At 51.9% G+C, this 18,636-nt stretch overlaps 1 protein-coding gene across 1 annotated transcript in view; it reads right to left on the bottom strand.

Annotated features, from left to right (window-relative positions):
* PRKD1 (protein kinase D1) overlaps positions 1-18,636 on the bottom strand; it is a 723,569-nt gene that overhangs the window by 86,460 nt on the left and 618,473 nt on the right. The window contains exons 11-12 of the mRNA XM_078659419.1: positions 5,744-5,796; positions 625-697 (exon numbers count right to left, since the gene is read on the bottom strand). Coding sequence (XP_078515545.1) covers positions 625-697; positions 5,744-5,796 — 126 coding nt within the window. The remainder of the gene's footprint in view (positions 1-624; positions 698-5,743; positions 5,797-18,636) is intronic.

Here is an 18,636-nt window from a genome sequence, read left to right as displayed (position 1 = left end):
TTGTCTGTGTGTGTCTGCAGGTGTCTGCGGACGTTTGCATGTGCCTGTGTGAAATCAGAATGTGTGTGTGCCTGCTGTGGATGTTCGTGTGTGTGAAATCTGAATCTGTGTGAGTATCAGGCCTGGGCGTAGTTGGCGTAGTTTCTCGTAAAGTTACAAAAAAACTCCGCAAAGTTCTGCGAGTGGCAGAGTGCAGTGTGAACTGCAGTTTGTGCTGGTATTCCTGCCGGGTGGAAATTCTACCCGAGCGGCAGCTCGGGCTTGCGAGCTTAGTGTTCGCTATCGCAAACTTACCGATCGCGAGCGGGGGAAAAACTCCGCTGCACATCGCAAAGCAGAGTTTTCTGCCCTCTGCAAACTCTGCGGAGTGCGAAGTGTAGAGAACTCCGCCAACTCCGCAAACGGAGCGAAGTTCACCGTCCAGGCCTAGTGAGTTTGTGTGAGATTAGACTGGTGTGTTCAATCTGATATTATGCGGCTCTAATGGATTCAGAGACACAACTAAAAACACAACCAGGGTGCGGGACGTTGGTACATGCGCTCCATCACCCATAACAAGAACCCTCACAGGTTCTCCCTGCCCCCCACTATAATGCCCCTCCCCCACCCCAATTCTGCACCTACCTCCGTAGACTATTCCAAACTGTCCCGAGCCCAACACCTCGTCCGGAAATATCTGGTACACAGAACTGATGTCCTGTGGAGGAAACATGGACAGAGAGTGAGGGCGGTATCTTCAAAAGGCTGGGCATGGGAGGGTACAGGAGCGAACAGTAAGGGACGCTGGGCACAGGAGGGTACAGAAGCAGACAGTAAGGGGCGCTGGGTGCCGGAGGGCATGGGAGGTACAGGAGCAGACAGAACGGTATGCTGGGCACAGGAGGGCATGGGAGGGTACAGGAGCAGACAGTGAAGGACGCTGGGCACAGGAGGGCATGTGAGGGTACAGGAGCAGGCAGTGAAGGACGCTGGGCACAGGAGGGCATGAGAGGGTACATGAGCAGATACTAAGGGACACTGGGCACAGGAGGGCATGAGAGGGTACAGGAGCAGACAGTGAAGGACGCTGGGCACAGGAGGGTTTGGGAGGGTACAGAAGCAGACAGGAGGGGATGCAGGGCACAGGAGGGCATGGTACGGTACAGAAGGAGACACTAAGGGACGCTGGGCACAGGAGGGCATGGGAGGGTACAGAAGCAGACAGAAGGGGACACAGGGCATCGGTGGGCATGGAAGGGTATAGGAGTAGACAATAAAGGATGCTGAGCACAGGAGGGTATGGGAGGGTACAGGAGCGGAGAGTAAGGCACGCTGGGCACAGGAGAGTTTGGGAGGGTACAGAAGTGGACAGTAAGGGACGCTGGGCACAGGAGGGCATGAGAGTGTACATGAGCAGACAGTAAGGGACGCTGGGCACAGGAGGGCATGGTACGGTACAGGAGCAGACAGTAAAGGACGCTGGGCACAGGACGGCATGGTAGGGTACAGGAGCAGACAGTAAAGGATGCTGGGCACAGGAGGGCCTGAGAGGGTACAGGAGCAGACAGGAAGGGGCGCTGGGGACAGGAGGGCATGAGATGGTACAGGAGCAGACAGTAAAGGACGCTGGGCAGAGGAGGACATGAGAGGGTACAGGAGCAGACAGTAAGGGACGCTGGGCACAGGAGGGCATGAGAGGGTACAGGAGCAGACAGTAAGGGACGCTGGACTCAGGAGGATTTGGGAGGGTACAGAAGCGGACAGGAGGGGATGCTGGGCACAGGAGGGCATTGAAGGGTACAGGAGCAGACAGTAAAGGACGCTGGGCACAAGAGGGCATAGTACGGTACAGGAGCAGACAGTAAGGAACGCTGGGCACAGGAGGGCATGGAAAGGTACAGTAGTAGACAGTAAGGGACACTGGGCACAGGAGGGCATGGAAGGGTACAGGAGTAGACAGTAGGGGACGCTGGGCACAGGAGGGTATGGGAGGGTACAAGAGCAGACAGTAAAGGACGCTGGGCACAGGAGGGCATGTGAGGGTACAGGAGCAGACAGAACGGTATGCTGAGCACAGGAGGGCATGAGAGGGTACAGGAGAAGACAGTGAAGGACGCTGGGCACAGGAGGGAATGAGAGGGTACAGGAGCAGACAGTGAAGGATGCTGGGCACAGGAGGGCATGAGAGGGTACAGGAGCAGACAGAAAGGGACGCTGGGCACAGGAGGGCATGGAACGGTACAAGAGCAGATAGTGAATGACGCTGGGCACAGCAGGGCATGGGAGGGTACAGGATCAGACAGTAAGGCACGCGGGGCACAGGAGAGTTTGGGAGAGTACGGAAACAGGCAGTAGGGGACACTGGGCAAGGAGGGCATGGAAGGGTACAGGAGCAGACAGTAAAGGACGCTGGGCACAGGAGGGCATGGGAGGGTACAGGAGCAGACAGTAAGGGACGCTGAACACAGGAGGGCATGGAAGGGTACAGAAGCAGACAGTAAGGGATGCTGGGCACAGGATGGCGTGTGAGAGTACAGGAGCAGACAGTGAAGGGCGCTGGGCACAGGATGGCATATGAGAGTACAGGAGCAGACAGTAAGAGAAGCTGAGCACAGGACGGCATGGTAGGGTACAGGAGCAGACAGTAAGGGACGCTGGGCACAGGAGGGCATGAGAGGGTACAGGAGCAGACAGTAAGGGACGCTGGGCACAGGACGGCATGGTAGGGTACAGGAGTGGACAGTAAGGGACGCTGGGCAAAAGACGGCATGGGAGTGTACAGAAGCACACAGTAAAGGACGCTGGGCACAGGAGGGCATGAGAGGGTACAGCAGCACACAGTAAAGGATGCTGGGCAAAGGAGGGCATGAGAGGGTATAGGAGCACACAGTAAAGGACGCTGGGCACAGGAGGGCATGAGAGGGTTCAGGAGCAGACAGTAAGGGGCGCTGGGCACAGGAGGGCATGAGAGGGTACAGGAGCAGACAGTAAGGGATGCTGGGCACAGGAGGGTACAGGAGCAGACAGTAAAGGACGCTGGGCACAGGATGACATAGGAGGGTACAGAATGAGACAGTAAAGGACACTGGGCACAGGAGGGCATGGAAGGGTACAGGAGGAGACAGTAAGGCACGCTGGGCACAGGAGAGTTTTGGGAGGGTAAAGGAGCAGACAGTAAGGGACACTGGGCACAGGAGGGCATGTGAGGGTACAGGAGCAGACAGTAAGGGACGCTGGGCACAGGATGGCATGAGAGGGTACAGGTGCAGGCAGTAAGGGACGCTGGGCACAGGAGTGCATGGGAGAGGACAGGAGCAGACAGTAAGGGACGCTGAACACAGGAGGGCATGAAAGGGTACAGAAGCAGACAGTAAGGGACGCTGGGCACAGGATGGCGATGGCGTGTGAGAGTACAGGAGGAGACAGTGAAGGGCGCTGGGCACAGGATGGCATACGAGAGTACAGGAGCAGACAGTAAGAGATGCTGAGCACAGGACGGCATGGTAGGGTACAGGAGCAGACAGTAAGGGACACTGGGCACAGGAGGGCATGAGAGGGTACAAGAGCAGACAGTAAAGGACGCTGCGCACAGGAGGGCATGAGAGGGTACAGGAGCACACAGTAAAGGACACTGGGCACAGGAGGGCATGAGAGGGTACAGGAGCAGACAGTAAAGGACGCTGGGCACAGGAGGGCATGAGAGGGTTCAGGAGCAGACAGTAAGGGACGCTGGGCACAGGAGGGCATGAGAGGGTACAGGAGCAGACAGTAAGGGACGCTGGGCACAGGAGGGTACAGGAGCAGACAGTAAAGGACGCTGGGCACAGGAGGACATAGGAGGGTACAGAATGAGACAGTAAAGGATGCTGGGCACAGGAGGGCATGGAAGGGTACAGGAGGAGACAGTAAGGCACGCTGGGCACAGGAGAGTTTGGGAGGGTACAGTAGCAGACAGTAAGGGACACGGCACAGGAGGGCATGTGAGGGTGCAGGAGAAGACAGTAAGGGACGCTGGGCACAGGATGGCATGAGAGGGTACAGGTGCAGACAGTGAAGGGTGCTGGGCACAGGATGGCATGTGAGAGTACAGGAGCAGACAGTAAGGGACGCTGGGCACAGGAGGGCATGTGAGAGTACAGGAGCAGACAGTAAGGGACACTGGGCACAGGATGGCATGTGAAGGTACAGGAGCAGACAGTAAGGGACGCTGGGCGTAGGATTTGCATGGGAGGGTACAGGAGCAGACAGTGAAGGACGCTGGGCACAGGAGGGCATGAGAGGGTACAGGAGCAGACAGTAAAGGACGCTGGGCACAGGACTGCATGGTAGGGTACAGGAGCAGACAGTAAGGTACACTGGGCACAGGAGAGCATGGAAGGGTACAGGAGCAGACAGTAAGGGACGCTGGGCACAGGAGGGCACAGGAGCAGACAGTAAGGGGCGCTGGGCACAGGAGGGCACAGGAGGGTACAGGAGCAGACAGTAAGGGACGCTGGGCACAGGAGGGTACCGGAGCAGACAGTAAGGGACGCTGGGCAGAGGGGGCACAGGAGGGTACAGGAGGGTAAGGGACGCTGAAAGGTTGGCACATGTATGGAAGCACGCAGACACTTTTTTTTTGTCCTCATACCACCATTGTATGCAAATTGCAGCCTGCCAGCCATCTGTACATCCCCAGGCTTTTTGCGATATCTCAATAGTCCTGCCACGACTCCTTTCAGTAACCTGGTTGCAAGCTCCATGCAGGTGTAATCATGGGACTCATACCACTGAGTTCTTATTGAAGCATGCAGACACTAAGAATAGGTGGGCACAGCGCCTCTCATGGAATGGGCAGTAGCGCAGCGCCTCTCATGGAATGGGCAGTAGAGCAGCGTCTCTCATGTAATGGGCAGTAGCGAATCGCCTCTCATGGAATGGGCAGTAGAGCAGCGTCTCTCATGGAATGGGCAGTAGAGCAGCGCCTCTCATGGAATGGGCAGTAGCGCAGCGCCTCTCATGGAATGGGCAGTAGAGCAGCGTCTCTCATGGAATGGGCAGTAGCGCCGCGCCTCTCATGGAATGGGCAGTAGCGCAGCGCCTCTCATGGAATGGGCAGTAGAACAGCACCTCTCATGGAATGGGCAGTAGCGCAGCGCCTCTCATGAATGGGCAGTAGCGCAGCACCTCTCATGGAATGGGCAGTAGAACAGCACCTCTCATGGAATGGGCAGTAGCGCAGCGCCTCTCATGAATGGGCAGTAGCGCAGCACCTCTCATGGAATGGGCAGTAGAACAGCACCTCTCATGGAATGGGCAGTAGCGCAGCGCCTCTCATGGAATGGGTAGTAGCGCAGCACCTCTCATGGAATGGGCAGTAGAGCAGCGCCTCTCTTGGATTAGGCAGTAGCGCAGCGCTTCTCATGGAATGGGCAGTAGCGCAGCGCCTCTCATGGAATGGGCAGTAGTGCAGCGCCTCTCTTGGAATAGGCAGTTGTGCAGCACCTCTCATGGAATGGGCAGTAGCGCAGCACCTCTCATGGAATGGGCATTAGCGCAGCACCTCTCATGGAATGGGCAGAAGACATGGAATGGTCCGTAGCGTAGCGTCTCTCATGGAATGGGCAGTAGCACAGCACCTCTCATGTAATGGACAGTAGCGCAGCACCTCGTATGGAATGGGCAGTAGCGCAGCACCTTGTATGGAATGGGCAGTAGCGCAGCACCTCTCATGGAATGGGCAGTAGCGCAGCAACTCTGTGAGGGCAGAGTTGCAGTGACTCACCACGTTCTCCTGGATCTGGCAGTTGGACACAGAGATGCTGATAGACACGTCCTCTGGAAGAAAAGAGACAGACATGAAACGCAGCAGTGACGCGCCGGTCATCAGGCACCTGTGGGAGGGGCACACTGAATGGACTGGTGAACGCAGAGGCATTTCACCTTTTTAGGTCGAGCTGGTGTAGCAATGCGAAGCATTGCGTCCAGCGAAGTATCTATTGTCGGCCACTTCCTGGGAATCTGAGACAGGGGATGTGCACGCGCAGGAGATTCCTCCATGTGAGCGCGCACGTCTCCTTTCCCACATTGCCAGCAAGTCAGTCTATCGCGCGCGCATGCACACAGACAGACACACACACACACACACTCACAGCCACACTCACGCATGCACACACACACATGCACACACATGCACACGCATCCACCCCTCCGGTGGGTGGTTCTTCGGGCCTCAAAGCAGACAGTCCCAATGACAATACAACAGTCACCTCGCTCCCTCCCGCACCCTACAAAGAAAGCTGGCCCACTCACTCCGCGAGGGGCACCGGTCTCAGCGCTGCCCGGGTCTGGGAAGAGGAAACGGAGGCCTCTGTGACACATGCACACGCACACACACCCACCCCTCCGGTGGGCGGTGCTTCGGTCCTCAAAGCAGACAGTCCCAATGACAATACAACAGTCACCTCGCTCCCTCCCTCACCCTAGATAGAAAGCTGGCCCACTCTCCCTGCGAGGGGCATCGGTCTCAGCGCTGCCCGGGTCTGGGAAGAGGAAACAGAGGCCTCTATGACCGGCTCACCGATCACGCGCAAGAACGGGGAGGGAGAAGGCGGCGATAGAAGTAAAAGACGGACACGTCTGCTGTCTGTCGTCTATTTCTGATGGTTCTGCCGCCATTTTTGGGTGGGAGCATATTCTAGCCTGCCCTTTTCTAGATTGAAACAGTACAGCAAAACATCCAAGCTTATAATGTGCATGTTTTTTTCTGCTCGAATTGACGATTTTTCAATGCATCAACAATATATAATTAAAAACTGAACAATTTTTCTCTCCGATAATTCTTCTACTGATTTAATTTTTATTATGGTTCTAAAATGTTAGAAGGAATAGTCGGCAATAATATGCAATTTAGCGACAATTTAGTTCAGCCGTTTGCACCGCGAAGTCACTGCAAGATGGCCGCCACCCAAGAAGTCCCAGAGTCTACGTATAATCGCTCTTCCTCTTAAGTTTGCTGCTGTGCGTTAACGCTAAAGCAGCGCTTTACATACCTGGAGACCAGGTAGTAGAGTGTAGCTTGACGATATCTCTGGTTTTCTGGATTTCCATAGTTTCCAAGACTTAGGTTTGCTCATATGTGAAATGTCATGGCGTGTGTATGAGTGAGTGCCACTTTACCGCTGGTATGGTCCTAAATGATACTTTGTCTGGGCTCTGCTGCTAGGAGCAGTCTAAAAACTGTACGTACCACACCTGAATAATGTAGGTAAATAAATAAAACAAGCAATAGCAATGACAATTGGTCTTACTTCTGTGAGATCTATTAGCTTTGTCAATGTTTTTAAGGTATGTTGCACAACTGCTGTACAACATGACTTAATGTCAAGACAAAAGTGATGATGCGGCCATCGTTGACCTTGTCATAGCGTGTTTTTTTTTACGTCGAATTGCACAGCAACTTGTGCTGCAGTGCATATATTTGAAACAAGCAGTTGCAATGCAATAGATCTCACATTTATGCAAGTTTAAGTTATTGGCTTTGTAAATGACAATGCCTTTTATTTATGTTTTAGAAGCCAAAACATGATTAAAAGACATTGTCATTTACAATGCCATTAGCTCAAACTTTCATAAATGCGAGACCTATTGCATTGCAAATGCTTGTTTAGGTCTGGCTTGACAGCACAGCTTTCAGGAGTTCTACACAGCGAGGCTTTGGCTCCGCCCGCATGTGGCAGCTAAGAGTAAACGTTCTGGTTGGGCAGAAGTTGTGTGCGTCCACAGAAAAATGTGCTTCCCCTCCACAGAGCTGTGATTGTTTTGTTTATTTATACAGCTGGCTGAGCCAATAGCAGTGTAGCTGCCTGAGCTTGAACTTTCAGGGGCACACACGACACTGTGGTGCTGTTAAACTGTCTTAGATATCTAGATAATTTACGGTGTTTGTTTTTCTCTTGCAGAAGCACAGATGGGGGAAGGGCAGCCATGAGGAATGCATTGCAGTCCCAGAATCCTCCCTGTCCATCATTTACGTTAGACTTCAAAGTGCATATTTGTGTTTGAGAGCAGTAGGAGATCCCCTGTGCGACACTAATCCTTTTTAGGTCTGGCTGGACAGAGAAACTGTCCCTGCACCTTATGTGATCAACAAAAAGAGCATTCAAAATACTACTGAGAGATGGGTTCCCGCTCCACCCACACGTTGGGTCCCCTGAGTACAGCATTCGATTGGGTCGGATTAGTGAGCTTTCACTTAAGAGGCTGCTTGTATTGCACTTTTTGGCTTGTGGCAAAGCTTATACTCGACTGAGCAGGAGTGAGTTTATTATGGTGCCAGCCAATGATCATGGCTACAGGCCTGATCTGCTTATCATGAAACATTGTGATGAAGGTATTAGACCTGACATATTTATTGTGAAAAGCATATGTTACAGTCAATAGGCATTTAAGTGTGGATTGTTATTACTCTAGATTAAAACCTCCACTCCATGATAAGCCAAACAGCAGAGAGCAACAATGACAGCCTGATGGACGATACCCGCGCGGAACTACAGAAATGGAAAGACCACACGTTGTCCTGGTTTGGGAGGTTGGCGGCAGTCAAGATGACACTCCTCCCTAGGATACTCTACGTTACGCAGACTGCCCCTCCTGCCCCCTCCTCACCAAACTGCAGCACCTTATAGAGCAATACATATGGGATGGTAAAAGGGCCGTATTGCTAAGCACCTGACATACTTGTCCCCCCACAGATGGTGGCCTGGGGCTTCCCAACTCAAACGCTATCACCAAGTGGCACAACTCAGCTATCTGGTTGAATGGATTAGATCTACCACCGAGAAACACAGCTGCTCATTGAGCAGGCTGTGGCAAGGATCCACATATAGAAAACCCCTTGGCTCCCAAGATCCCATCGGCCGCGAGGGATGTACATCTCCCCGGAGCTCTATGCCATGGTGGGCACATGGGACACAGTGCAGCTCTCAAAGAGGCTGTCCACGCGGGTCTCGCCGTTAACCCCAAGAATGGGAAACCCGGAGTTTCCACCAGCACTCCATGACACTGAGGGGCAGATTTACAAGCCCTTTGCATCATTTTTGCGCCGCAGTTGTGTCACTTTTTGTGACTCAGCAGCAGCGAAAAATGTGGCCCATTTACAATGTGACGCATCTAGGGAGATGCGTCACGTTGTAAAGCCCTGCGTCACATTATACCTGCATCAGGTATAATGTATGCAGGGTGGGTGTTCCAATGCAAAAAAGCCTTGTAGAAGTGACGCAGTGTAATCTACAAGATTTCACTGCGCCACTTCTAGGACGCCACTGCATCAAATTCTTACGCCTGCTTGAAGCAGGTGTAAGGAGTGACGCAGCACAATGAGGATAGGCATCCCCCTCATTGCCAGAGTTGCGTTGTGCTTGCGACACAACTCCAGCAATGCGTGACTTTTGCGTCAACAGATGCGTCAGAATTTCTGACTCATCTGTCAATCCTTGCACCATGGTGCGCCGTATTGTAAATACGGCGCATCCATAGTGGCGCAAGGCTTTTTCAAAGTGGCGCAAGGAAAGTGACGCATGTTCACAGATGCGTCACTTTCTTGTAAATATGCCCCTGACTACTTAGCATGGCAACAGGCGAACTGCAAAAGGGTGGGCGATCTATTCGATCACAATGGAATTATGGACTAACGGCAGCTCCAGGATGGCTATGGCTTATCCCCCTCCACATACTGGCTATACTTGACTATCCGGCACTGGGTTACGCAGGCATCACTGGGGCCACATGCAAGCAGACCTCTTTTGCCACTTGAAAAATGGTGTATCACCAGGCACTCTGACAAAAATTGCTCCCAGACATATATGCTTTCTTAGACGTGTCACAGACACACAACATTCACAGCCCACTTGAAATGGGAGAAAGAATGTGGCTGATAATTCACACCTAAAGAATGGTCTGATATTCAGAAGTGAGAAAACACAGTGGCACATAGTGCCACCGGCAAGGAGGCGCTACTCCAACTAGTACATCCTGCATCATCTTCAGATCTCCCGAGGCGTCTCCGGGAGCAACGGTGTTTTTAAAGTCTTGACTTGCAAAGTTTTAAACCCACCTACCTGCACAGTTCTTCCAGCGCCCCGGACCTAGCGCTCTGATCCTTCCTGGCTGCCCCCTGTCCTGCACGCGACCCAGACCGCCTCCGCTGATCGCCCCCTCCTTGCCTGACTCCTGGAGTGGGACGGGCGGCTCCACCATCTTGGGCGGGTCTGGGCTCGGCGCTGCAGTTCTTTGGCCCCTCCCCCCTCGACAAAGTACTTTAGGCGGTCAGCTGTTCGCGCGCCTATCCTGCATCATCTTCAGATCTCCCGAGGCGTCTCCGGGAGCAACGGTGTTTTTAAAGTCTTGACTTGCAAAGTTTTAAACCCACCTACCTGCACAGTTCTTCCAGCGCCCCGGACCTAGCGCTCTGATCCTTCCTGGCTGCCCCCTGTCCTGCACGCGACCCAGACCGCCTCCGCTGATCGCCCCCTCCTTGCCTGACTCCTGGAGTGGGACGGGCGGCTCCACCATCTTGGGCGGGTCTGGGCTCCGCGCTGCAGTTCTTTGGCCCCTCCCCCCTCGCCACGCCCCCTCATTCTCCTCCCCATGTGTCCCTACTTAATGGTCACTCAGTCCCGGCCGCGCTGCGGACAAGCGCAGCGGGCGCGACGAAGGCGTGCCGAAGTTGCGCCTAAGTTAAGCCCGTCTGCGCCCGTCCGCGACGGGCCGGGACTAGGGGCCACGCACTCTGCCCTCTCTTTGGTGTATAGCCCAGCCCAGCTCACAGCTATTACTGCTATCTCCTCACCTTCACCCTCACTTCTGCGGCATCTTGATACATTTGGTATTCTTGTCTATCCCCCATCTTACCCGACCCCGGTCTTTCCCAGTCCCACTCCTCCCTCTGTCGACCCCCTTCATGTCCCCTGTCCCTCTCTCCCCCCTGTCCCTACGGTTGCTTCCGCGTATCTGCTTAACACCCGCTCTGCTGTCAAACATCAGACGGCACTTTTTAATCTTTTGACCACTGATTCCCCTGATTTCCTTTTCCTGACCGAAACTTGGTTCGCCGCTGATTCTCTCCCCGACCTTCTAGCCATTCTCCCCGATACCTATTATGCCCTCCGAGCTGATCGTCCGGACGGCAAGGTTGGGGGAGGCGTGGCGATGATCATTCGGTCGACCCTCAAATTTCAACTTCTTAATCACCCCCCCATACTTAACGTGGACTACCTGGTGGCCCGTTCTCTCAACCTTTCTGCTCCCCTCACTGTTGTCCTTGTGTACCGTCCCCCTCAATCCATGCCTTCCTTTGTAGCTTCCCTTCAGGACCTTTTGGCCACTCTTGTTGTCAACAATTCCTCCGTCCTTTTGCTCGGCGACTTTAATTATTGGCCGGGCGGTCCTAGGGAAGACCTCCCCTCGAAAGATTTCTCTGTCACTCTCCAATGCTTAAACCTTACACTCCATGTATCAGTCCCCACCCACGTCCAGGGTCACACCCTGGATCAAATCTGGTCCTCACGCCCTATTGTTTCCTCCCCTTCCATATCCCCATGTGTCTGGTCGGATCATTTTATCATCTCTTTATCCGCCTGGGAGCGGTCGACAAGCCCCCCCTTCCGAAAAACATTCTAGCCCGCAATTGGAACCGGACCGACCTTGACTCCCTTTCGCTCACTTTGGTTTCCTCTGCTCCTCACCTCACCAATCTTCCTCTCGAATCCCAGGTCAACGCCATTGGCACATGGCTTTCTTCCTCGTGTGATCTAGTCGCCCCGCTCAGAAAGATCAAGGCGGTCCGTCCTTATGACGCGCACAAATGGTTCTCTCCAGAGCTTAAAACACTCAAACTCGACCTCAGGCGGTCGGAACGCCATTGGAGACGGAACTACTGTCCCTCTTTCCGCGCCAAATACAAATCACTCCTCATTGAATATAAAAAAGCGATCCTAGTGGCTAAAACCGCATATTTCACTGAGAGAGTAGCTCTCTCGGCCAACAAATCTCGCGAAATGTTTTCTTTGGTTCACAACCTTGCCACCTCTGATCGCTCCTCTCCTAGCTTGGTCCCCTCACAGTCCCTCTGTTCCTCACTTAATGACTTTTTTATCGACAAGATAGTGAAGATTAAGGCCAACATTCCTACCGTGCCTCAACCCTGTCCCACCCGTCCCTCCCCCCCTCCCTCTTCCTCCCTCGTTCTTTTCCCCCCCATCTCCACGGATCTATTTCCAAAACTTTTGATCAAGGTCAAGTCTGGCTCTCCAGTGGACTGCGCGCCAGCACGCATTCTTAAAACTCTTTTCACCAACTGTCCTGCCCCCCCTCTTGCCCTTCTTAACTCCTCTTTGGTCCTTGGTTCTGTCCCTTCTCTCTTTAAATCCGCCATAGTCCTCCCTATTCTAAAAAAAACCGGTCTGGATCCCTCCCTCCCCTCTAACTTCCGCCCTATTTCTCTTCTTCCCTACCTCGGTAAGATCCTTGAAGCCTATGTCACCTCCTGCCTCTCCACTTACATAGAGGAGAACGGCCTCCTTGCATCCCATCAGGCGGGAATTCGCCCGGGCCACTCCACGGAGATGGTGGTCCTCGCAGTTTTGGACGAGCTCAAGGGAAAGGCCGATTCTAACCTCCCCCAAGCTCTGGTCCTTCTCGATCTGTCCGCTGCGTTTGACACGGTTGACCACTCCATTCTTCTCCACCGTGTCAGCGCAGCGGGCATCCGGGGCGCGGCCTTCTCCTGGCTTGCGTCCTTTCTTCGGGATAGGTCCCAGGCAGTTCATCTCCCCGGTTTCTCTGCCCCTTCCCGCCCAGTCACTTGTGGTGTTCCCCAAGGCTCCTCTCTGTCCCCCCTTCTTTTCAATCTTTATATCCATCCCCTTATCACCTCTCTTCTTGAGCTGGGGGTCTCTGTGTACAACTACGCAGATGACCTCCAGCTCGTTTTCGATCTTTCTCCTACCCCTGATTCTCTCCCCAAGTTTTGTTCCACCTTAGTTTTTATTTCTGACTGGATGAGCGCCAATCACTTGAAGCTCAATCCAGACAAGACGGAACTTGTCCTCACTGGTGGTCCCTCCAACCCTTGGTCTCCTGCACACTGGCCCCTTTCTTTTGGTCCCCCCCCTGTGCCCGTCTCCTCTGTTCGCACTCTTGGTATTAAAGTCAGTCATGACTTATCCATGCACAGTCAGATCAGCTCCGTCGTGTCCTCCTGTTTCCTGTCTCTTCGCTTAATTCGGAAAATCTCACGTTTCTTTTCCACCGATGCACTTAAAACCATAGTCATGGCCCTTGTTACCTCCCGCCTTGACTATGGTAATGGCCTGTACGTGGGCATACCTGCCTACGAATCCCGTCGTTTACAGGCCGTTCAAAACCAAGCTGCTCGCCTTATCCTTTCCCTTCCTAAATCTTCTCACATCACCCCGGCCCTCAAGTCCCTTCACTGGCTTCCTGTCCGTTTCAGATCCTTTTTCAAATTGGCTTGCTTAGCTTTTCAAGCTCACTCCCGCTCTGCTCCCTTGTTCATCACTTCCCTCGTCTCCTCTCATGCCCCTTGTCGTACTCTCCGTTTTTCCTCTCTTTCTCTTCTTCATATTCCTCGCTTCCGTAAATCCAGAACGGGGGGCACCCGGTTTTCACTCCTGGCCCCCCAGTTCTGGAACAGTCTTCCTCTCTCCATCCGTTCCATCCCCATCTACACCCATTTCCGCAAAGCCCTCAAAACTTTCCTTTTCTCCCTGGCATTCCCTTCCTAGTCTCCCTGGGTCTCCTCTGCTGAGTTCTGATCAGGTCCCCAGCGCCAGGAAGCCGCTTGGCCGCAAGGCGCTCTATTAGATATTTTATTCATTCATTCATTCATTCATACACTACTGGCATTACACGCCTGAACGCACTGCACACTGGAAGCAGGGAGGAGACCCCACATGTTGGAGGGGATGCAGGGTCAACGGGACACTGATCCACCTCTTGTGGCACTGCCCTAGAATACAATCTTACTGGCGGGATGTATTAGATGCAGTAGATGAAATATTCGTCCCCACTCTCCCTAGGTTCCCAAGTTACTTTGTTCTGGGTCTTCCCAATGCCTTGACCTACCTCCATCGGTCGGTGAGTCTGTTCTGGTTCTCCACCATGGGAGGGTGGAGTTGAATATTTCATCTACTGCATCTAATACATAAATAATAGTAAAATAGTTTTATTATAATTTTATTTTTATTCTGCTGCCTTTCGGCAGTGGGGTGACGCTCCTCCACCATAGCGGGGGAGCCGTTCCTGGCTGTACACAATGCTGAGTGGTTCATCCCTGCTAGATATACACGTCCCTTCTTTGGTAACTCCTGATAATCGAAAAACTGCTGGCATCAACAACATTGTTGTTGCCGACCGCAACAACATACACCGCCCTCGTCGCGCCCATAACTCCCTGTCGGATCATGACTTAGACACCCTCCTCCGCTCATTCGGCCCTGGCCCGGTAAAGCACACAGCGTCCACACAACGCCCCATACCCACAATTCTCACAAATCCCATTAGGCACCCAACCCTAAGCAGCAGAAGCTCCGTCCCCAACAATCTCAGAAAAATACCCCTCGCTCTAGAACACCCGACCGCCCTTCTCACCCCCAAACTCAAATGCATCCTACTCAACTGCAGATCGGCCCAAAGGCACTCCTCCAACATTGCAGATCTCGTCACATCAATGGATCTTGACCTAGCAATTTGGACTGAAACTTGGCTAACTGATGCCTCTACACCTATTATGGACATACTAGTACCCCCCAATTACCACATCATTAGACTCGACAGGACCGGCAAGACGGGCGGGGGAATCGCATGCATATTCAGGAGCAGCCTCTCTGTTGCTAAAGTCTCTTCCCCCTCCCTCACGTCTTGTGAACTCTTCTGTCTTGATATCTCCAGCGAGGGCAAACCAGTATGTGCTCTACATCTCATCTATCACCCACCTGGGGATAACCTCATCTTCACCCAACAACTCATGGACACGATCTCATCCAACGCTGGTCGGCAGATCACACAAATCTACCTGGGTGACTTCAATCTCCACTGGAACGATCAGAAAGACGCAGTGGTGAATAGTCTCAAAACTTTCCTTAGCGCGCTTGACCTCACCCAAATATGCAACAGCCCTACACATGACAAAGGCTCCATACTTGATCTCATCATCGCCAACGAAGACTCTACCCAACTAGGGGCAATCCAACCTTGTGATTGGTCAGACCACCACATTATCACCTTCTTCATTAAGGAAAAAATCAAACCAACCACGGCTCAACCCACCAAATCTACGATCTGGAAAAGGGACATGAAGAATCTGAACCCCAACTCCTTGCCTCCCCACCTCTCCAATCGCCTCCTTCCCCCTCCTGATGCCTCTGATGTTCAATCACTGACTGACCACTACCTCGACGCTATGAACTCAATAATTAATGAAGCCGCCCCACTGCAACTAAAGAGAGTCTCCACTAAGATCTCGAACCCTTGGTATGACGGCAGACTCAATGAAGACAGGCGTGCTATGCGAATGGCAGAGCGCACATGGAGATCTGACCCCTCATCACGGCATCGCAAAACGCTTAAGAACAAGAGAAATGCCTACTTTAGGAAAATCAAGCGTGCAAAAGCTGACTTCTTCAGCCTTCAGTTGGACCAAGCAAAAAACAGACCAAGAAAACTGTTCGAACTAGTCAAAACTCAAACGAAGACGCAACCCTTACTATCAAACGACACAACAAACGACATCCCACACTGTGAAGACTTTTCTGCCTTCTTTAAGCTAAAGACCGACAACATAAGGTGTGACCTCCTTAATGATGTAAGTCGATACCCGAGCCACATCAAAAGACCCGACACCCAACCTAAAAATAACGCATCTTGGTCATCATTCAACACCTACTCTGAAGAAGCAATACACAAGCTGCTCGGCACCTTGAAACCCTCTAATCACCTCACAGACCCCCTACCTGCTAATGCTGTAAGAGACTGCACCCCCGTACTCCTCCCACTCTGGACTAAAATCATTAACAGCTCCCTTCAGCAAGGTCTCATCCCAGACTCCCTCAAGGTGGGGCAAGTCACGCCTATACTCAAGAAACCTACAGCTGACCCGTCTGACCTGAACAATTACCGCCCTATCACCAATATCCCCACCCTGGCCAAACTGCTGGAAAAATGTGTGCAACTCCAACTAACAAAGCATATTGACCGATTCGAACTCCTCGACCCTCATCAATCAGGCTTCCGAGCGAAACACAGCACGGAAACGGCCATGACACACATTATTGATGACGCCCTCCAAATCCTTGATCGCAACGACTCCTGTCTCCTCATCCTCCTGGACCTCTCCTCAGCATTTGACACGGTCAAACATGAGAACCTATTGGAGCTCCTAAATACCAGAATGGGCTTATCAGGGACTGTGCTCAAATGGTTCACTTCCTTCCTTCACAACCGGTCTCAGAAGTTCAAGATCAACAATGTGCTGTCCTCTCCAGTGCCAGTAGATTTAGGCGTCCCACAAGGATCTTCCCTCTCACCCACGCTGTTCAACCTCATCATGGAACCACTTGCTTCCTTGCTCCAAGCTTCCAATGTACACTTCCATATGTATGCCGATGACACTCAACTTTACCTAAAGGTACAATCCCCGGAAGATATCAAACTTCTGAACTACACACTCAGAAACACCCAATCGTGGTTGGCCGACAATCACCTCAAACTAAATGCGCTGAAAACTGAGTTCCTACTGATATCACCCCCTGCGAAAACTACCACCACACAAACATGGCTCAATCACCTAACAGCATTCAATGTCCAACCCACCATCGTGGACTCTGCGAAATCCTTAGGCATCACACTTGACGCAAAGCTCAATATGCAACAGCACATTAGCAAAGCAACGAAAGGAGCCAACTTTCAAATCAACACTAGGAGGAAACTCAAACCCTTCCTCCCAGCTAAGGACTTCCAAACTGCTGTACAAGCCCTAGTCATCCCCCGCATAGACTACGGAATTGTGGCTCTCAGCGGACTCTCTCTAACAACAACCGCACCCCTAAGAGCCTCCTTGAATGCTGCAGCGAGACTCATTACTGGCTCAAGGAAACACTCTCACATAACTCCTGACTTGAAATCCCTGAAATGGCTTCCCTTTGAAGCCAGAATGCAGCTGAAAATTGCCGTTATGACACACGCGGCCATACACCTCAAGGCACCCATCTACCTCACTCAAAAGTTGTCTATATCAGGAGGCTCGAGATCCAATAGAAGTGCAAAAAGTATGCTCCTGAAACCTCGCAGATTCCGTAAGGAAAAAACGTATAAACGCTCCTTCTCAGGGATGGCACCCAGGATCTGGAATGCACTCCCTCCGGAAACGAGGCTTATCTCCTCCACTGCACTCTTCAAGAAAGAAATGAAAGCCATCCTTATGGCCAAGTTCACCTGAACCTTACTGTTGTAGTTCAGAGACTTTGCATCGACTTTGTAACATTGATTATTTGATGGTCCAATAACTTTATACTCATGCATGACTGTGATCTTATTATGCTACTCACCTACTACCCATTACTATACGGTGCACATCTCCCCCTGATCCCCCTACCCCTTGTTCTCTGGATCTCTAAGTAAGTGATATAGATATCCTTTTAGCCTGAGCCCTCCTGATTCCTTCTGCAGCTGGATCAAAGACTCTGCACCATTTTATATTATTGTCTATTTTAAGTGTTTATTGGTACCTGCTGATCTACATTGTAGCTGGATCAAAGTCTCTGCACCGCCTTATATTGTTATATTTATAACAGCACATGACTGCTATTCTAGCATGCTAGCGTTTACTATACTGTACCCAATTATTATGTTTATTCACCCTCCTGTTGCCCACTCCTGTTGCCCCCTGTGAAGCGCTCTGATATCTGTAAAGATCTTGTTCGCGCTATATAAAACTTTGAATAAATAAATAAATAAATAAATCATTTATGAGGCCATACCGGCACTTTTGCGCAGCCGTAATATAACTTTTGGAACGTTCCAGTGGCGCCATGTGCCAGGGCATATGTATACAGCCAAGTAAAGCCACTTTATGTGGCTTTTCATAGCCTTACAAATATGTGCCCCTTTCACAAAGAAAACTGAGTAAAAGGGACATTCCATGGATGTTGCTGTGGGTTTTCCCACGCAACACCCATGGAACCTGACACATTCCCAGATTTCAGAGAAATCATAAACCTAGGACTACGTCAGAACCTAACACCACCCCAAGGGTGGCGTTAGAGGGGCGCAACGAGGAGAAAAGTTATTATTTCTACTCATGCTTTCCTTCTTCTATGTGTGCAGCACACGTAGAAAAAGGAAATTGCCTCTTGCAATTGATTTTGTCCAGGATGGTGTCCCTTCCTGCACAACATTTATTTGGTCTTCCATCTGACACAACTCTAACTCAGAATGACAAACCAAGGTAGAACTGGCTTGTGGCACTGCTAACAGTCTGCGTAGGAAGTCATTCTCCGCTTTTTTTCAAGGGTATCTGGATTTACATATCACCAAATCCCCGCTCGATAGAGACCCAGTGAAATAGATTTACTACACAGAGCAAATGGACCAAAGTTAAAG

Source organism: Lissotriton helveticus, chromosome 9 (assembly GCF_964261635.1).
Source record: "Lissotriton helveticus chromosome 9, aLisHel1.1, whole genome shotgun sequence".
In the NCBI taxonomy this organism is placed as follows: domain Eukaryota; kingdom Metazoa; phylum Chordata; class Amphibia; order Caudata; family Salamandridae; genus Lissotriton; species Lissotriton helveticus.
The sequence above is the reverse complement of the archived record's forward strand: the minus strand, read 5'-3'. Positions and strand labels throughout refer to the sequence as shown.